This window comes from Amblyomma americanum, chromosome 3 (assembly GCF_052857255.1).
Source record: "Amblyomma americanum isolate KBUSLIRL-KWMA chromosome 3, ASM5285725v1, whole genome shotgun sequence".
NCBI lineage: Eukaryota > Metazoa > Arthropoda > Arachnida > Ixodida > Ixodidae > Amblyomma > Amblyomma americanum.
In genome coordinates this window covers 132,889,619-132,906,773 of record NC_135499.1, presented here as the reverse complement: position 1 = coordinate 132,906,773, position 17,155 = coordinate 132,889,619, and the positions used below count along the sequence as shown (strand labels likewise).

Below are 17,155 nucleotides of genomic sequence, written 5' to 3'. Positions count from 1 at the left end.
TCAGCTTTCTGATGTTTTACTAGATCAAACAAGCCAGAGACATTAACATTTAGAGCTTGTAATTTTTTTTTCATGTGGTTAGCTTCTTGTTTATGTACCAAGAAAAGTCCGGCAACGTACTTTTTTTTTTGTTGTGGTGGAATCCTGTGCGGCACCCCTATATATGGGCGGAGCTTCACTGCAGACATAAGTTTTATCAGACTATAGACTGCTCCATCTACGTCACAAGCTCGTGGGACCTTTCTTGACCAGTCATTAATTGCCATCTGCCATGGTGGGCAGGTTGCTCAGAATTCGGTGGGCAGTTTGGCACCTGCCACGATTGGAAGGTTCTGATGACGTCACATGGTCACGCGACTTCTCTCAACCAGTCAGGGTGACGCGCGAGGGCAGGCTGTCATGGCGACACAAAATCATGTGACCTCTCTCGACATCTGCGAATTTCGTCTGAGACATCCGCGGGGTTTTTGTATGAAGACGACTCTAATGCTGTGGCATTAAAAAAACGTGACTGACTCTTATGTTTACGCTGCAGGCTTTGTCATCCGAGCTACGTGCCCCGGCCCAGAGACTGATCTTCAGCGTGAATATATACCCGACGCGCAGCTTCATGAACCACGTTAACTTAAAACAGCTGCACGAGTGAGTATACAGGTCATCAAGAATGCTGTGTTTTCGCAGTATTAGCTACAGCAGTGATGACGCCGCAGCACGTCGTAGACAAAAATCTAATAACGCCCCCTCTTCGCCATCAGGCTGCCTTGGGGGGCGCAGGCCATGTAGGCGTGATAGCTACGCAGCCACCGCATTTCCACGAGAGGTCTCATTGCCAGGTCAACATGGTCCTGATCGACCTATTTGTATCGTGGCCACAAGTGGTGCATTGTCATTGGTTAGAAAGTGATCACATGATACCAGATTTTGGCGGCATCAGGCTTTGCTTCACGCCAACCGTACTACAACTGCTACTACCACCCGGGGGAAGGCGCGCCAGTTAGCCACGGGAGGCGGGTTTACGGGTAACTACTGAAGGAGACAACTGGTGGGAGAGGACATCATATTTGCGCAACCCATTTCTCGCACTTTCTTCGTCGTAAGCATGCAGTTCAGTGTAGTCCTCTCTTCGATAGTTTCTCGGTTGGACAGTGGGGTATGTGGTTCCCTGCTAAATCTGTTCGTGGTTTTCAGTTATTTCTTCCCTGAAATTAATCTTTATAATATTTAGCTCTGAGGTATCGTGTAGCTTTAATTTATGGCCAAGTGAATTATGTATATTGAACACTTTGAACTGGCCTTAAGATGATATTCTTTTGTTCAGAGGCAATTTATTCTCAGAGATACTTAGCGCAGCTTGCTTATACCTATTACGATAGCGTTTTCATAGCTCCAGAGACATTGCAGTTTTCGTGCCATTTGCTTGCCAAGCGAGTTGTGGTGTCCACTCTGATACACACGTTACGCAAAGTGTCTGATCTTTTTCTTTTTTATTTTGGTCCAGTTTTGTCTGGTGTCAAGGCGTTGAACAATCATGATGGCTCTTGAGCATTACTGACTGCAGTAATAAAAACTCTCCTAAAATAAAAAAGACATGGAACAAATCTGCAAGGTAACATATACCTTAATCGATGGGGGAGCTCGCCAGATGAAAAAACGATCGTTAACCAACTGTACGGTTTCCCGCGCTCTAACCTGCTGGTAAAATATCTGGAACTGTGTGGGTGCTGAGTGTTTTCGCGGACACAAGGTGGCCAGAAGCGCTTCTTTCACCGCTTTGCAGTGACGCCGACATCCTGGTCCTTAACACTCAAGACTTGGTGAACGATGACCAGTTCACGGCGGCGCACTCAGCGCTCTATGGAAAGGACTCCTGGGTGAGAGTGCTGGCTGCCGCTGACAGTGCGCTCAGATATTCACTGCAACGGCATGTCTCGGGCTATTTGGAACTTTCACGGACTATAAAGGGCGCCACTGGAAGTCGGATATAGTTGCTCAAGAAATGATCGGAAACCACGGTAGCCTTGAGCTACGACGCGCTGTGCTGCCTATGTTCGTGCGAGTTTGCTTGCTTAGTTGAATAAGCTCCGAGTGCAAGAGAAGGCAAGCGTAGCAGGGGCGGCAGAAAGTTAGGTGTGTGGATGGGTTTAAGTAGTCTGCGCGGACACGGTGGCGACAGTTAGCAAAGGACAGAGTTAATTGTAGAGACATTGAGAGATCCCTTCGCCCTGCAGTGGGCGTAGCCAAGCTGATGACGATGATGATGGTGATGATGTTCACCATATCATCTCTCACCATGCAAGCTCATTGTACACAGACATTGCAGGTGCGATAGGAACCATATGACACAGGTGTGGCTGGTCTGTATGCAAGACATTCGGCTGCTTATGGCACGGAGCGGCGTTTTCTTCACGTACCGTGGCTGCTGTTATCGCCTCAGGAAAGACAGCGAGGAAACACTTGGCACGTATGCGGAGTCCAAATGCGAGTGCCGAGAAAAGTTTCGGCTCTTGTCTGATTCACTGGTACTCGTGGCCTCCAGCATTTCAATATGTTGAAAAGCGCGCATTCACGCGCCTGTTCGCATATATATATATATATATATATATATATATATATATATATATTGTAACGAAGACAGGACCGGCACAGATCACAGTCTCAGCGAAGTCCAGCGCACAGCAAGAAACTCACAAGATGGCTGTCCGAACCACACACACACTTCGTCTTTGTCCACCGGCACACGCACACTTCGTCTTCATCGTCGGCGCGCTCCCATGAGCACGCTCCAATATATATATATATATATATATATATATATATATATATATATATATATATATATATATATATATATATATATATATATATATATATATATATAAAATATATGCCGTGCTCACAGCCAGTGACAGTATTTCACCTCAGCATAAGGGCCGTCGGAGCTGGCGAAACAAATAATTGCGGTTTGGGCGCACCAGATACCAGGTGCAAAGTAGTAATGACGGTCTGCAGTTCGCATTTCAGCCCCGATCATTTCTTTTGGGGCACCAACGGTGCTTACCGATTTTCCCTGACGTAAATCGTGGACAAGCCCAGACAAATGTATTCAAGCAGGGATCGCTTTACAAGCAAAACAGCTGCGGTTTTATAGAGAAACGTTAACTTGTACACTTCTTCACTACCACTTACGCAGCTACAGGTGTGCATGCTGCGAAGGTATCTCCACGTCTCCGTTCAGCTCTGTACAAACTCAGAATTAAAATCCGGCAGCTGCTGCTTGTAAGCGTTATAGGAGCTCTCAGGAAACACATTTTTTTTTTCTGAAGGAGTACCTGTATGATTAAGCGGTCACTGCTGAAGAATGTATCCGTCAAGGCTAGTTCACAATTTACGTCGCTTAAAATCGCTGCTCACCGATAGCGCTCCAGAAATAATCGTAGCTGAAATTCACACTGCACACCAGCATGGCTTTGGTCACAGAGTTTTCAACAGGAAGTTTGATTATCCCGAAAATTTAAAGTGGCGCGAGAAAACGAGACAGTCGTAGAAACAAAAAAAAATCCTGTCGTTTGTTTGTTTCAGCACCATCCTTGTTCTATCAGATCGCTTTAAATTTTGATGATGAGTAACCTGATTTGGCCACACCAAGATTTTAATTTACTTGGTTATACGTCCTTCTTTAGATTGAATTTAAATGGAATTTACGCAGATTTATCTCTGCTTTGACCGCACAGTTAGAGTTTTGTGGTAGACAGAAATTGTAATTGGTTTTCTGTTTTCTGCCCATAGTGCGTGTTTTGAACGCGTACGTAGATTTTATACTAACCTGCTGCGCATTGGTGTGCAGAACGCAACCCAAAATGCAACAACATGCTAAAAGCGCTGCGCGACTTAACTAACCATAGATATTTGTAGCATACCGGAGACGTATTACCGGAGACGTATATCGGTTTACCGGACCCCTCTTGCGCATGCGCAGTGGCATTGTTTGGGGTGAGAGGGAGCCACTGCGCGTGCTCAAGAGGGGTCCGGTAAACCGGTATACGTCTCCGATAGTACGTCTCCGGTATGCTAAAAAAATCTAATATTGAAGCTGGGCGGGAGCCGCCAGATGAAGTTGGACGCCCGGTATCAACTCTCAAGAGGTACCGGAGACGGCCGTGTGGCGGCGACACCATACGTGATAGTTCGACTAACGTTTGCCTTAGCACACATCTGCTTTCAGTTGCAGCGCATGCGTTCACCAGTGAATTTGAGCTGTTGCTGAATGCACTGTTGTGCAAATTTGATCAGGCAATGTGCATAAAGTTCTGAAACGTTTCTAAAGATTTTGATAACGGCCTGTAGTGGAGCTTGTTCTCCCTCCATTTTCTCCCCTTTTCTCCTTTCTCTTGTTTTTTTTTCGTTTCCCTGCCGCTCTTTCCTTCGCTTCCTCTTCTTTCTTGACTTGGCTTCTGAGTTCTTTGCTTTTTCTTCTGCTTCTTCTGTTTCTTCTCATCCTCTTTTTCACTATCCTGGTTGGGCCTCTCTCTTTTTCTTCGCCTCTTCCTTCTTTCTTCTTTCTCTCTTCTTTCTCTCTCTTGGCTTGGTTTCTGTTTGCTTCTTCTCTTCTTCCTCATTTCTTTCTGCTCTGTCTTGGCTTGGCTTGGGGATTTCTACGACAACTTCAACTACTACAGTGGGCTTCACTTACACTCTACTATGGGTGGGTTACCCAGTAACGGCTCTCGCCGTAACGCTCCCTTCGTACGCTGGCGTGGTCCGTGCAGAACAGCAGCCTGGCGGCGGTGTACGCTCACACGGGTTCTTTGTCCCGGCTGGTGCCCGTCGTGCCGTTCACGTCGCGCGAGTTCCAGCTTCAAGAACCGCTCGATGGACCCAACAGTGTGTCCGCTGGTCTCGGCTGCCGTGGACTGGCCGAATCGTCGCAGTACCATTCCACTGCCGGCACGAGGGCCTTCTTCGAGGTGCGTGGGTTCGTAGCCCGAGGCCCATAAAACACGGGTTGGGTGTCCGAGGTGAAGTATGTTGATGGAATTCGAGCCTTTCAGGGCCTCCCATTCATCCGGTCATGCCTTATCTGTTTATGGTTACCTTTCTTGTTTTTGTCACCCCTTTCACGTTTTCACAGTTATTGAAGTTTATTATTTTTCTTTTTTAGCTTTACACAGCCTGTTACGCTTCTTATCTTTGTCTCTCTTATGTTTGCCCGTATTAGCTTTTCCGTATCCGTTACTTTTTGCAGAATCACCAAGCCGGTAGCACGAGGCTTAGAATGATTGTTATGCCCTTTTCTCATTAGAGTTTGTCTTAATACTGAATACTGCAGCAGAAGCTTGAATAAAAACCGCTGATGGCGCGTGGTTGGAAGATTAGCGAATATTCCTGAAAATCTTCGCTGCTTTTTAACGCGACAGCTTTAAGGAGCTCGTGTCGCAGAAAATCCGGCGTTGCCGTCGGCGTCGTTGACCGTGAGCAAAAAATCCGAGAAAAATCTTCAGAAGAGAAATCTGCGAGCAGGTGGGCCATCTAGGTCACGTGAAACCATGTGGCGTCATCACAACCGGCCCCCAGATTGTGAGAAAACTGCCCACCGTGGCAGGTGGCAATTAAATGAGGATTTGTCGCTCGGGAAGAGCCACCTGGGCTGCACAATCCCCGACCTCTGGGAGCACCTGCCATCGCAGGGCGGTGACGCATCGCTTAACCGCTGCACCGCTGCGCCAGGCGTGGTACGAGGACTACCGGAGATCTTTGAATGCTAAGTAGAGAGTGACCTTCTGCATATATTGTCATTATACCCATTAATCTATCGCATCGTGCCCTCAATGCGGAGCTTAAGTGTCCCTTCCGATTTTTTTGTTGCATATACTTCTATACTTTTTTTTTCTTGAACGCGGAATGAGAATGAAGCGGCAGTGATTGAATTCCGAAATCGAAGGTGAGTTAGCGCTAAGGAGTATGAGTTTTTTTTTTAGCTGGATGCTGCTGTCATTGGTAGCCAGTACCTATATTGAGACTTCCTATAACTATTTCTACGCATCGTAAGTGCCTCGAGAATTGTCTAGCGTTTTGAGATGGGTGATCATATACGCCTCAAATGCATTTCTTTTAATAATGGGATTTAGTTAAAGCCATGTCTTGGGAACAAAATTTGCAAAAAGTGAATTAAAGGTGTACTAAAGAGCAATCTTTACTCTTCTTTATAGCACGGGAATTCTATCTACACGTTCCGGGCATTCTTAAAAACTTCGAATTATTGTTCTGTGCGGCCGACTGCACTAATTAAATCGGAATAAACGTCCCGGCTCCCGCCTTTTTTTTTTTGGGGGGGGGGGGGGGGGCTCAACGCGGTAGGTAGCGAAGCTGCCACTGCATTGGCTCAAAAGCACTCCGCGTAGGCAGTCAGCCCACGCGGGAGTGCTTTTGAGCCAGTGCAGTGGCAGCTTCGCTTTCGCTTTTATGTTGTTTTTTAGATCTATGAGTAAACAGTTTCACCGCAGACAATATAGTCGCAAATTAGGCCCACAGAAATAAAAATGCACGTGGATTCTGATTTACGTATCACTCCGCCGATGGCAGAGCGGCAAGCCGGCACGGGGCTGGCTAACGCGTTCGTTTGACTCCTCCCACCTACCTCATTGAGTTCAAAAAAGGCGGGAGCCGGGACGTTTATTCCGACTTAAAATAGGAAAATCGGCCGCACAGGACAATAATTCGAACTTTTGAAGAATGCCCGGAACGTGTAGATAGAGTTCCCTCGATAAAAAGACGAGTTCAGAGTCCTCTTTAGTGCACCTGATTCCCATGTCCACGTTCGTTCTTGCTCCATGTAGCACAGTCAATTTCTTCCAAACGGGGCATGAGGTTTTTGAGGTTTTCAACTTATAAGGTTCAGCGCTGCTGAACTGCGATATTTTGCACCCGTACGGCGGCTGTCTCGCAGCTGTTAATTGAATTATTTCCCTTAATTCAAATAAAATTCTCCCGTCCCTCTCTCACATCAACGAATCGCTCATAGGACAATAACTAACAGCTCTTAGTGGCTCATAGAACAGCGCCCCAAATTAGACACCCTTGTTACAGTAGCAGCCCGTTTCGTACTCCTTACTTGCACATCAACACACTTACCGGCGCAGCGCGCGTCCGCGTTTCTATGAGCGGTGGCCTTCTTACTTAAACATGCTATGCGCTGAGTCAGTACAGACATTCATGGGTTTGTGTCCTTGCGGTGAGGAAAAACTTTTTCGATAAACCCTGCCCGATACCGCATTTAGGCAAGACGTCGCGTGCTGGTTCAGCCGCCGATCTCGCGTTTGGCTGCGCGCTTTTATGGGCGATTACGGATTGACAGGTAAAGGTGACTACAGCGTGAAACGGCCAGGTGGTGTGAAGCGATGCTACCTTCCAGGGTCTTGGTTTTCGATCAGCTGAGATGCGGGCCGTGCGAAATGTTCATTGTTGTTCTCACGCTTTTTCTGCCTTGCTTCATAGGTGTGCAAAATCGTGGACGATCCTTCCTGGTCGAAAGTCTGGCAGGACAACGACTACTGCTACATGGAGGCCAAAGACATGCGCTTCATTGTTTTAGAAGACAGAGAGAGCGTCATCTGCAAAGTAAGTTGGCGATGGCAGCTGTGAATGTAATATTCGCATCCACGGTAGAGCGGACGTTAACAAGGTGTTGCGGTACTCTGAACACAAAATTCAAAGCTTCTTGAAGAATCTTTTATAGCATCAAGGTAAGATATCTAATGTCAGTTATTCTATTCCTGTGTAAAGGAAGAATGGGACTTGTCGGGTCAGGTAAGATACCTTATTGAAATTAATCCAACAGAAAATTCTGATGTGCTGTTTGTTTATATATTTAAGCACACATAATTGTTATCGCTAGCGGGTTGTTCTGTTCTGCATTGTAATAATAGGCACCGTCTATGCTTTTCTCATCACAGTCAGCTTACGAGATCATGACTTTAAATTTCCATAGACTGAGGTACCGTTCTGTTGAAAGATATCTGGACATTGCAATTAATCTGGAGTCCTTGTCCACGGCATGCTTCAAAGGTCGGGTCTAAAATAAGTACTTTTTTGTTTTAATTTCTGTCAACTTTTTTTCACAAGCTTAAGGACAAACCCTTTCTCTTAACGCATGTACAGGTCAAGTACATCCAAACTTCGTGAACAAAACTGAGAGGTTGCTACCTTCCGGTAGTCCTGACATAGTTTCATGCCTAAAACTGCACTGTTCTTTTTTCAGAAGTGAGTACACCAGGCGTCTACACAAAGACAATGTGTCGACGAGCACTCCTCTCAGTTTCTTTATTCCAACGTAATCCACTTATTACTGCATTGCGTCACGCGAGCGTGGTCCCCCATTCAGCCTTATTCTCGGCGTCAGTCTAATGTCAGCTCTACAGAATGTTCCACCTAAGATTTTTACGCAGTTTTTTAAAATATACTTTTTAGTTAGAAACGCGCTTTCTTCGCTATAGCTAAGTCAGCCGTGTATACCATAATAATACCGCTAACACGTGCTAACAGCACGCTGGTTGACTAATATTGAAGTTAACCTTTTAACTGTTAGGCTCCTTAATTTTTTAGATGTGTATAGCCTAGCGCAATTCATATCCATATCAGTTTTTAGAATTTCGAAAACATGGTTACCTTTGGCGCTATGGCCAAACAAAAATGAAAATGAAAATTGGTTTTAGGGGAAAGGAAATGGGGAAAGGAAATGAAATCTGTCTCGCATCTCGGCGGACATAACCGCGCCGTAAGGGAAGGGGAAAGGAGGGAATGAAATAAGAAAGGAAGAAAAAGGCGCCGTAGTGGAGGGCTCCGGAATAATTTTGACCGCCTGGGGATCTTTATCGTGCACTGACATCGCACAGCAGACGGGCGCCTTTACGTTTCGCCTCCATCGAAACGCTGCCGCCGCGGCAGGGTTCGTACCCGGGTACTCTGGATCAGTAGCCGGGCGCCCTATCCACTGAGCCACCGTGGCGGGTAAAACAAATTTTGCGTTTTTGACGCTGTAGAGGTTGCGTGCAAACTTCTCAAAAGCGCGTGTATTTAAGAGCGATGTATCCAAAATTTGTAGGGCTAAAGCGTCGAGGGTAACCGCGGTTTCGAAATTCTAAAAACTTATATGGATATTAATTACGGTGGGCTACGGGCCTCTCAATATTAAGGAGTGTAACAATATTATTTAAAAAGTTAACTATTTAGCATTAGTTAACCAGAATGCTAGTTAGCACGTCTAAGCTGTATTCTGGTGTACTACAATGCTGACAGTACTATGCCGAAAAAAGCGCTCTTCTAACTCAAAATTGTTTTTTTATTGTGTAAAGACTTAGGTACAATACCTGTATATTAGCGCCTCTTTCTCTCTCTCTCTCTCTCAGTGGCTATGGCGTTTTGTTCCTGAGTACGAATAAACGGGCTTGATTCCCAGTCTCAGCCGGCAGTGTTCCACTGCTGTGACGTCTAAAATGTAACAAGGACTACTGAGATAGTTGCCAATGCATCCTGGGAAGAAAACAACTTAAACTGACAAAAGAAGAAAATAACTTTGGCCTCCATTCTGTGCTTCGCCTTTCGTCTGTTTACGGCGTGCTTTTTTTCCACGATGCGCAAAAAATTTCATGGACTGAGGTATTGTTTTGTTCAAAGATATCTGGACATTTTCAAATAATCTGGGGTCCTTGTCCATGGCATGCTTCAAAGCTCGGGAGTGGAAAATTTACATTTTTTTATAGTTTCTGTGAACGGTTTTTCAGTAACCCTTTCTCTCAACCCATGTGCAGGTCAAGTTTGCGGAAGCGCACCGCCTTCTGGGCGTGGCCCTGAAGCAGCTGGACGCGGACGCGTTTCGGGCTTCGCCAGAGTGCGGCCCAGCCCACCCGCTTCTGGACGCGGTGCTGGTCGAGGCGCAGCGGCTGCAGCCCCGCTTCAATGGCGACCCGCACCTGTGGACGCACGCCCAGCGTCGGCTCACCGTGGTGCGCGCCAATGGCAAGACGGCATGCCTCAGCCACGTCCACTGAGCACTGGCCGCAGCACGCGTCTGCCGGGTGGACGGTCACCAGCAAGCAACATGGAATGGCGCGTCAAGCGTAGTCCCGCAACGCACCTGTTGTTATCGGCCGCAGCAGTGAACCTTCTGTAGCTTTTCGTGCTCCAACTATCGCGTAAAGCTCCTGTTTCCTGTAACCCCCGGGCGAGGAGGTAATGCCGTATGGCCGCTACCTCTTTTTTTATGGAAAAGGCAAGGACAGATTTACTTTGTGCGTCGGACAGCATTCTTTCATTCGAATTTTATTTGTGTTCTCTTTCTGCGTGTTTAACATGAGCTTAACAGACTTATTACTATCGAGATTGATAGGTTGAGTTTATTGGTTTCTTTCCTGTTTATATACACAGGAAAAATCGAAGGGAAAGCTAAAGGCTTCGAGCCTGATGGGGCCTTCCCTCCGCATACAGTTTCGGCAACATTAAAAATAAAATTCAGAAATACAGCTTTTGTAGATATTATTTATGTGTCATGCGGACTCCTGTACATATAAATATACACGAATACATACAATTGGCTTATTGCTGTAGATGAGACAAAGAAAATGAATACAAATGCAAAGCTCAGTCATCTTGACCAAGGTATAGAAAAAGAAGGTGACATGAAGACAAAGAAGTCACTGTTTAAAAATAAATAAATGGTGAAATCATTGCGTGCCCATTAAAGTTGCAAAAGTTTGTCATAACTGACACTGGTCACCTGGTGTGTGCCGGCAACAGATATAAATGAGAGAGAAAACTGTCATACAACGGCAAAATTCTCATGGGAGAGCCAGCGTTTCAGTGCCAACGCGGCATCATCTTCAGAGCAGTCAACCCGAGTTGGCTCCGAAACTTCGGTTTTCGCATTAGTAATTGGTCGGAGCATCAGTCTTCTCTCTCATTCGCCTGCCGACCAGGCAGAATTCTGCCGAAATGTTGACGTTCCAATCTTTAGGTACTGACTTCAGACAAGAGACTGCATGGCTTTCAAAGCGTTACGTTTACTGTCTCCGAAAAGAACACTTATTTCGGACTCGCATGTAATTTACCAACACGTGCCGAGACCTCGACACCGTGCCGAAAAGCTTGCTGTTGAAGCGCCTTGTTAATGCGCCAGAAGGTAACAAGATAATTTCCCAGGCCGAAAGATACTTAAACGCGCGTGCTCACGAATGCCAGCAGTCGCTCAAGAAGGAAGAGTTCAACGCCTTTTTTCTTTGCCGGCAAGCTGACCGGATTCCTTCAGTCTTCCCTTCCACCCGTGCCTTCGCCGAGACCATACCCGCAACGTCGACCGAGAAGCATCGCGCATCGCAACACTAGCACTTAATCGTCAAGAAGGTGCGGAGTTTGCACCTTCTTCGGAATATAGTCAGAGTATCAGTTTGCTCTTTATTTCCTCTCCCTACCAGGCAGATTTCTGCTGAAACTTTCAGATTTTTAAGATATAAAACGGTGACTATAAACTGTTACGCAAGAAACGCAATTGTAAGTAATGTTAGCATCGCCCTTCCAGCGTAGCTGTCTCTCACCTTTGTTAAGTTTTCGTGGATCTTCTGTGAAGAATAACGCTTAGTTACTAGCCGCTCGCGACGATGGTTGGTTGGTAGGAACCCACTTCAGTGGATCAGATGAGAGTGGGGAAAGGGCGGGTTAACTTTGCCTGAAAATTCTTGGCCCGGTTCACTTCGTCCTGCGGCTGTCACTTTTTCGCGTACTGAAAATCAACATTGTGCAAAGGTGAAAATGTGGACACACATCACCATGCAAGAGACTTGGGAGCGCAGAAAGAGTAATATAGGATTGCCCATGGAATGCAAGACCGACGACTGGCGCTGGTCCTGCCTGTCGCGATTCTGTGTTTTGTGTTGCTTCGCCAGTCCTGGCCGTGTTTCTGCGCCGCCAAGTCTTTTACATCATGAACCAAGAGTGGAAATGAGAGCTGTGGTTGAAGACGTGTCACCTTGACACAAATAAAAAAAAATCAAGCTCTTTTTGAGATACTGCCTCATAATTCTGGTCGCCCATCGCCGCCTTTTCATGTACGGAAGTTCAATCATGCCACGTGGCAATAATTGCCTCAGCCGGGGCGTTCATAATAAACAGCGCCGTGCACGCGCTGTTTTCGCAGCGTACCACCTACTTTGAATGCACAGTGTTTCTTTCTACGTCCGATACAAGTTCTCAAAGTTCAGTATTGTTTTCTCCGTCAAATGTAAGTACTGGTACTTGAAGGGCGAGGACAGTACAGAAAACTCGCTTGACACGTAACACGCGTCACTGACCGCAACGGATTTGCTGATCAGTAGAGTACCCCCGAGTAGTTAGGAAGGTACCAGGCTCTAAACTCTGAAGCCGACCGCTGTTTCCAATTGATACCTCGCTTGACATGCAAGACTCATCACGGAGCGCAAGAGTAATTTACAGCATGGTGGAGCACCCGCACGTTGTAATGTACGTACCGGGCTCTAAACTCTGAACAGCCCTAATCCGACTGCTGTTTGCAATTGGTGCTAGCGTCCCCAGTCCATGCGCTTGCCTTTCCATGCGGTTTAGCGCTTGGCACAGGTCTCAGTTTGTTACCAAAGCACTGCACTAAAAAATTGCAGCCATGTATTCTAGATTCACTCAACGACAAGGCCTTCCTTACTTAGCGTCTCCGCACCAGCAGCTAGGGCCTGTACAATGTGCAGAATAGCTAATCCCTTCCAGGCAAAACATCAACAGTCCGCTTGACAAGTCTAGTTTTATGGCACCATGGAGGCTAGCTTAAAAGCGTGGTTGTTCTAAGCTTATAATAAAGCGGCAAGACACGAGTTTGCGGCTTAAGACCGGGTGATGTGCGAAATCGCCTGTGGAATAGTTGTGTAATGGCAGTAACATGACCACAGTTATCATTTGGGCGAATTATGAATGATTTAAAATTTCAGGAAGCTTAAAACAAGGTGGCATGCAGCAAAGCGTACATACGTGGAACAAATCTTCGGATGTAGTAGTTGGGGCCTCATACCACAAACGCGAAAGGGTATTTAGGATATCGTTCTCTAGGTCGTTCAACTATCAGCATCAACAACTTAGCCTGTTCACATAAAGAAATAATTGCATGGTGTGTTCAAACAGCCACTAAAAGCAACAGCAACACCAAATGCAACCGTCCGTCAATACAGAAACCCGATGAAGTTCTACGTGTCTACGCCTTAATGCACCTTTAAACTTCCGTTGTCCGCTTTGTCCTTTCTTCATTCTGGTGACGTAGTGCGTGTTCCGAACGAGTGTCACACGCTACATAACATAAAATACGCCATTATTTCTTAGTCCAGACAGCACTGCCCACCGTTTCAATCAATCTCTACGTCTTCAATGCGCCGCCACGTGACGCTCTTATCTCCGCTGCGCCTGCGGCTTCACGGCTTCTGCTGAGCCAGGGACGCTGGCGGTGCTGACCAGGCCGATGAGGCAAGCGCCAAGAGACCTCAGGGAGCCGCCCGCCGTAGAAAAGGCCGTGACGGCGGACAGGCACAGCACCGTGGCGACGGTGGCTACGGGTACGAGGGCGTAGCGGTCGTCCTGGTGGGCGTGCTGGCTGAGCGTAGTCGAGCACGAGGCGAAGAGGTGCGCGGCCGGTACGAACAGCAGCAGGCACCAACGGCGGAAGAGGAGCGCGTTGAAGGCCACTACGCTCCACAAGGTGTGCAGCAGCGAGAATGCTGCGGCCGTGGCCGAGTACAGGACGTAGTTCACTCGCGACTCTTCGCCGAGGAAGCCCGGCGTGCCTGCAGCCGAATTGGACGGCGCGGCCGGATTGCCGGTGAGACTAATAAATAACGTTTCCTCGGTGCTCCCATATAATCTCTCTGTAAACCACAGCTGGTCACAGACGATGGCATCATGTTAAGGTAATTCGAACATAGCGAGCAACAAATTTCAATGTTTCCTTTCCGACTGCTCCACGGAGCAATCTCGGCTCGGCAACCGCTCCCTGTCTACCATTCGAAGACGCGATCCGTGGCTCAGATCTGCGTTTGGAATACAGTTGCTCCGAAAAGAGCAGAAAACGTTGCTCCCGAAGTGCTCCAACTCTGCGATTGGAAGTCACTATTATATAGAGGGCTCTCTATATTGCCCTGACCAAATAAAACACCGATCCAAGTAAAGGAATGAAGACGGTACGGCAGGAAGATGCTCACAGATGTAGCTTAGATAAGAGCATAGCTGCTTACAAAAAGCCTCACCCGCCTCGTCTGACCAAATTTTGCTGGTTTTGGTCGCTTTTTTGGGGGACTAATTAACTGTGCCTATATTCAAACTTCAGCCCTAAAAGTCTGCTCACCCCTGCGTAACCTTTTTTTTTCAGTCGACAGTATACATTAAATATCTCGCGGCAGGGAAGTGACTTGCAGGAATAAAGGGAATAAAAAAAGCATGATCAAACATACTTAAGCGGCAATTTTTATGTACTTTTCGGCATAAATAAACAGTGTGTGACATGTGACAGAGAAACACATCTCGCGGAGCGAGCGGAGACAGCAGCGGTGTCGACGGCGGCGCCATCTGTGTTGGAGCGCGGCTGCGGCGTTGCTATGCAACGGCGGCTCAAGGTCGTTCGTGGGCCAGCGCATATGACATACGGCTGAAGTGCGCGACGAGCCGAAAGGGCTCGCTGGCTGGCGTAGTAAAGCTTTCGCTTTAAAAGGTGACTAGGAACGTGGGGCCAACACGCGGTACTGGTAAAAGTACATGCGGGCGCAGGAGAGCCTTCGCACTTGAGTTGTGACGTGCCTGGTCCGGCGGCTGCGTCGGCCAGCAAGTTGAGCATCGAGGAGGCCGCACTGGCGGCGCCGAAGCCTAGACCGGAGACGTAGGAGAAGGCGGTGCGGTAGCGGGACAGCGCCACGTCGTCGTCGCCACCCACGAGTTCCACAATGCTGAGCACCGTCTCGGCCTTCCGCAGTGTCCGGAACGCCAGGAAGCGGAAGCATTCCTGACCCGGGACAATGGTGAGTACGCAATGCTGCACATCTTTCCATACGGCCGTAATGCTTTCACGCCGTCTCAGAATCGTCACAGGCATAACCGTTATGCGTTCAAAGCATATGACATGCTTTTAGCTAGTATTTTCGGCACGTTTAGGCGAACAACTTCCGGGAATCGCGGCGAACTTGTGGACGAACAGGAAGCCGAACCGGAGACAGAAAATTTTCAATGTTTCAGTCCGAACGGTATTCGGGTTACCGGTGGCAGCGCGTGTGTGTTACTGCGATTCCTCCCTCTTCACATCGCCCAGAAGCCGCGACACCGGGACGACGCGCATGCCGACGTGAGGGTGAGAGGGCGTTTACGCCGTGGGTGTGGAGTTTCTGTGCGGACGAGCTAAACAGCCAGTAGATGGCGCGAGTTATCAAAAAGAGAAGTACTTATCACCGTGGAAAGGCATAGCATTGTGCCTGTTACTCCTAATCATTCTAATGCATATGTACCACTGAAAGAATACCGTGTATCGCTGGTGCCTTGTCGAAAAAGACAACAGGAAACTTCTGTCATTACAAAATTTTGTGTTTTTGGCCATGAACCTGCAGTAACAAAAAAAGTTTTTTTTTGTGTGTGTAGCTGGATACAGCTAAAAAAAAAAACTCCAGTTGGTAACGGTGAGCCAGAGTCCACGGCGTCCTGTATTATTCCGCTGGCCAGTCACAACAGTCAACAGTCAATTTTTTTTAGTGTTTGACTGTATCAAACAAGCCGAAACCATCGAAATTCTTGAATTTATAATTGCGTCTTACGGTTAGCTTCTTAGGTAACAAGAAAAGTTTTAACAACGGTCTGCTTTGGGCAGGAATTCTGTTCTGCGGTCCTGAATTCCGGCAGACCTTCACTGCAGACTTGGATCGTATGCGACCACATTATTAAATTTTGCTTGAGTATTCCACTACCGCTCCTCGTAGCGATAGAAGTGCTGGAAAATACGTCAGTACAACACAAAAATACTATAGCACTTCAGAAAAATGTGTCGTTGCAACAAACCACTTTGTCGTATTTTGGACATGATTCTATCACTTTTTCTTTTTGACTAGGTGGAAGACAATTTGACCTCTTCTTTCTGAACCAACTTACTTCCAGAGAAGTAAAATATCGCACGTCACTCAAGATTTTTGTGAACATTGCCAGCTGTTCCTCGGAGTTATGGCATGTTTCGTTGTCATGCTGTTTTCCCTGTTTTCTCCCATCATCATCGACCATACCATACCAATCCATGCCAGACCGCGCCGTACCATACCGTACCATACCATATCATACCATACCATACCACACCATACCATACCATACCATATACCATAGAATACCGTACCGTACCGTATTATACCGTGCCATACCATACCATATCATACCCGCCATACCGTACTATCCCAAAATCCTAAACAAGGGAAGCCCACCGCTGAAGCCAATTCGCTGGTGCTGTTCGAACGATGCACTAGAAGGCTGCCAGCCAAGGGAGGCATACTTGGAAGCAGACCGACGTGACGACGCCCACGGGCAGCTGCGTGCCGAACAGGGCTTCCAGCAGCGACCAGGCAATGGACGACGGCAGCAGCGACAGGAGCCAGAAGAACGCGGACAGGAGGAACACGATGATCCGACTCGGCTCGCCAGCCACCGTGAGCCAGAAGGCGGCCAGCGATGGTCCGAATGCGATCAGGGAGCAGCCTACGCACTCCGACACGGTCATGGCTCGGTTTCGTGGAGACAAGCTTCGTCCTGGAAAGAATTAGCCTTTCGCAGTTCGCTTTCTTAGGCAGAGGCGAAAGAGACTGGGCCAGGATGCCGGCATCTTCATTTTCTTCTTGTTACTATTGCGCGTGCATATGCTTTCATATCTATTCCGTGGTCGCACGGGCAGGGAATTTTATTTTTGAATTCTTTTGCTCGTACCAGCATTCTCTTCATATATGCAGGTGAGTGTGGGCGTTACCTTTTCCTTAATTTGTTTCCAGCCGCGACAGCTCATGCATCATCATCATAATCAGCCTGATTACGCCCACTTCAGGGCAAAGGCCTCTCCCTTTTTTCTCCAATTTAACCCGGTCCTTTGCCAGCTGCGCCCACTCTA

The 17,155-nt window shown here is 47.5% G+C and overlaps 2 protein-coding genes across 2 annotated transcripts; one reads left to right on the top strand and one right to left on the bottom strand.

Moving 5' to 3' along the window:
- Window positions 1-320: 320 nt before the first annotated feature.
- LOC144123317 (endochitinase-like) lies at window positions 321-10,521 on the top strand. The gene is made up of 5 exons (XM_077656167.1): window positions 321-642; window positions 1,778-1,871; window positions 4,767-4,964; window positions 7,492-7,614; window positions 9,804-10,521. The coding sequence occupies exons 1-5, from the start codon at window positions 521-523 to the stop codon at window positions 10,041-10,043; spliced, it is 777 nt and encodes a 258-aa protein (XP_077512293.1). The 5' UTR covers window positions 321-520; the 3' UTR covers window positions 10,044-10,521.
- Window positions 10,522-13,431: 2,910 nt separating this feature from the next.
- Window positions 13,432-16,873, bottom strand: LOC144124128 (gamma-secretase subunit Aph-1-like). The gene is made up of 3 exons (XM_077656790.1): window positions 16,550-16,873; window positions 14,749-15,031; window positions 13,432-13,823 (listed from the first exon to the last, which is right to left on the bottom strand). Exons 1-3 carry the CDS (start codon window positions 16,772-16,774, stop codon window positions 13,432-13,434), a joined length of 900 nt encoding a protein of 299 aa, XP_077512916.1. The 5' UTR covers window positions 16,775-16,873.
- Window positions 16,874-17,155: the final 282 nt, after the last annotated feature.

Excerpts from the sequence above, each read along its gene's own strand:
- LOC144123317 (XM_077656167.1), top strand. The coding sequence starts at position 521 with ATGTTTACGCTGCAGGCTTTGTCATCCGAGCTACGTGCCCCGGCCCAG. Across the intron at positions 1,872-4,766 it reads TCTATGGAAAGGACTCCTGG|AACAGCAGCCTGGCGGCGGT; the intron begins GTGAGAGTGCTG and ends TGGTCCGTGCAG. Across the intron at positions 4,965-7,491 it reads GCACGAGGGCCTTCTTCGAG|GTGTGCAAAATCGTGGACGA; the intron begins GTGCGTGGGTTC and ends CTTGCTTCATAG.
- LOC144124128 (XM_077656790.1), bottom strand. The coding sequence starts at position 16,774 with ATGACCGTGTCGGAGTGCGTAGGCTGCTCCCTGATCGCATTCGGACCA. Across the intron at positions 15,032-16,549 it reads TCACGTCGGTCTGCTTCCAA|GAATGCTTCCGCTTCCTGGC; the intron begins GTATGCCTCCCT and ends GTCCCGGGTCAG. Across the intron at positions 13,824-14,748 it reads GTGTTGGCCCCACGTTCCTA|GCACGCCGGGCTTCCTCGGC; the intron begins GTCACCTTTTAA and ends ATTCGGCTGCAG.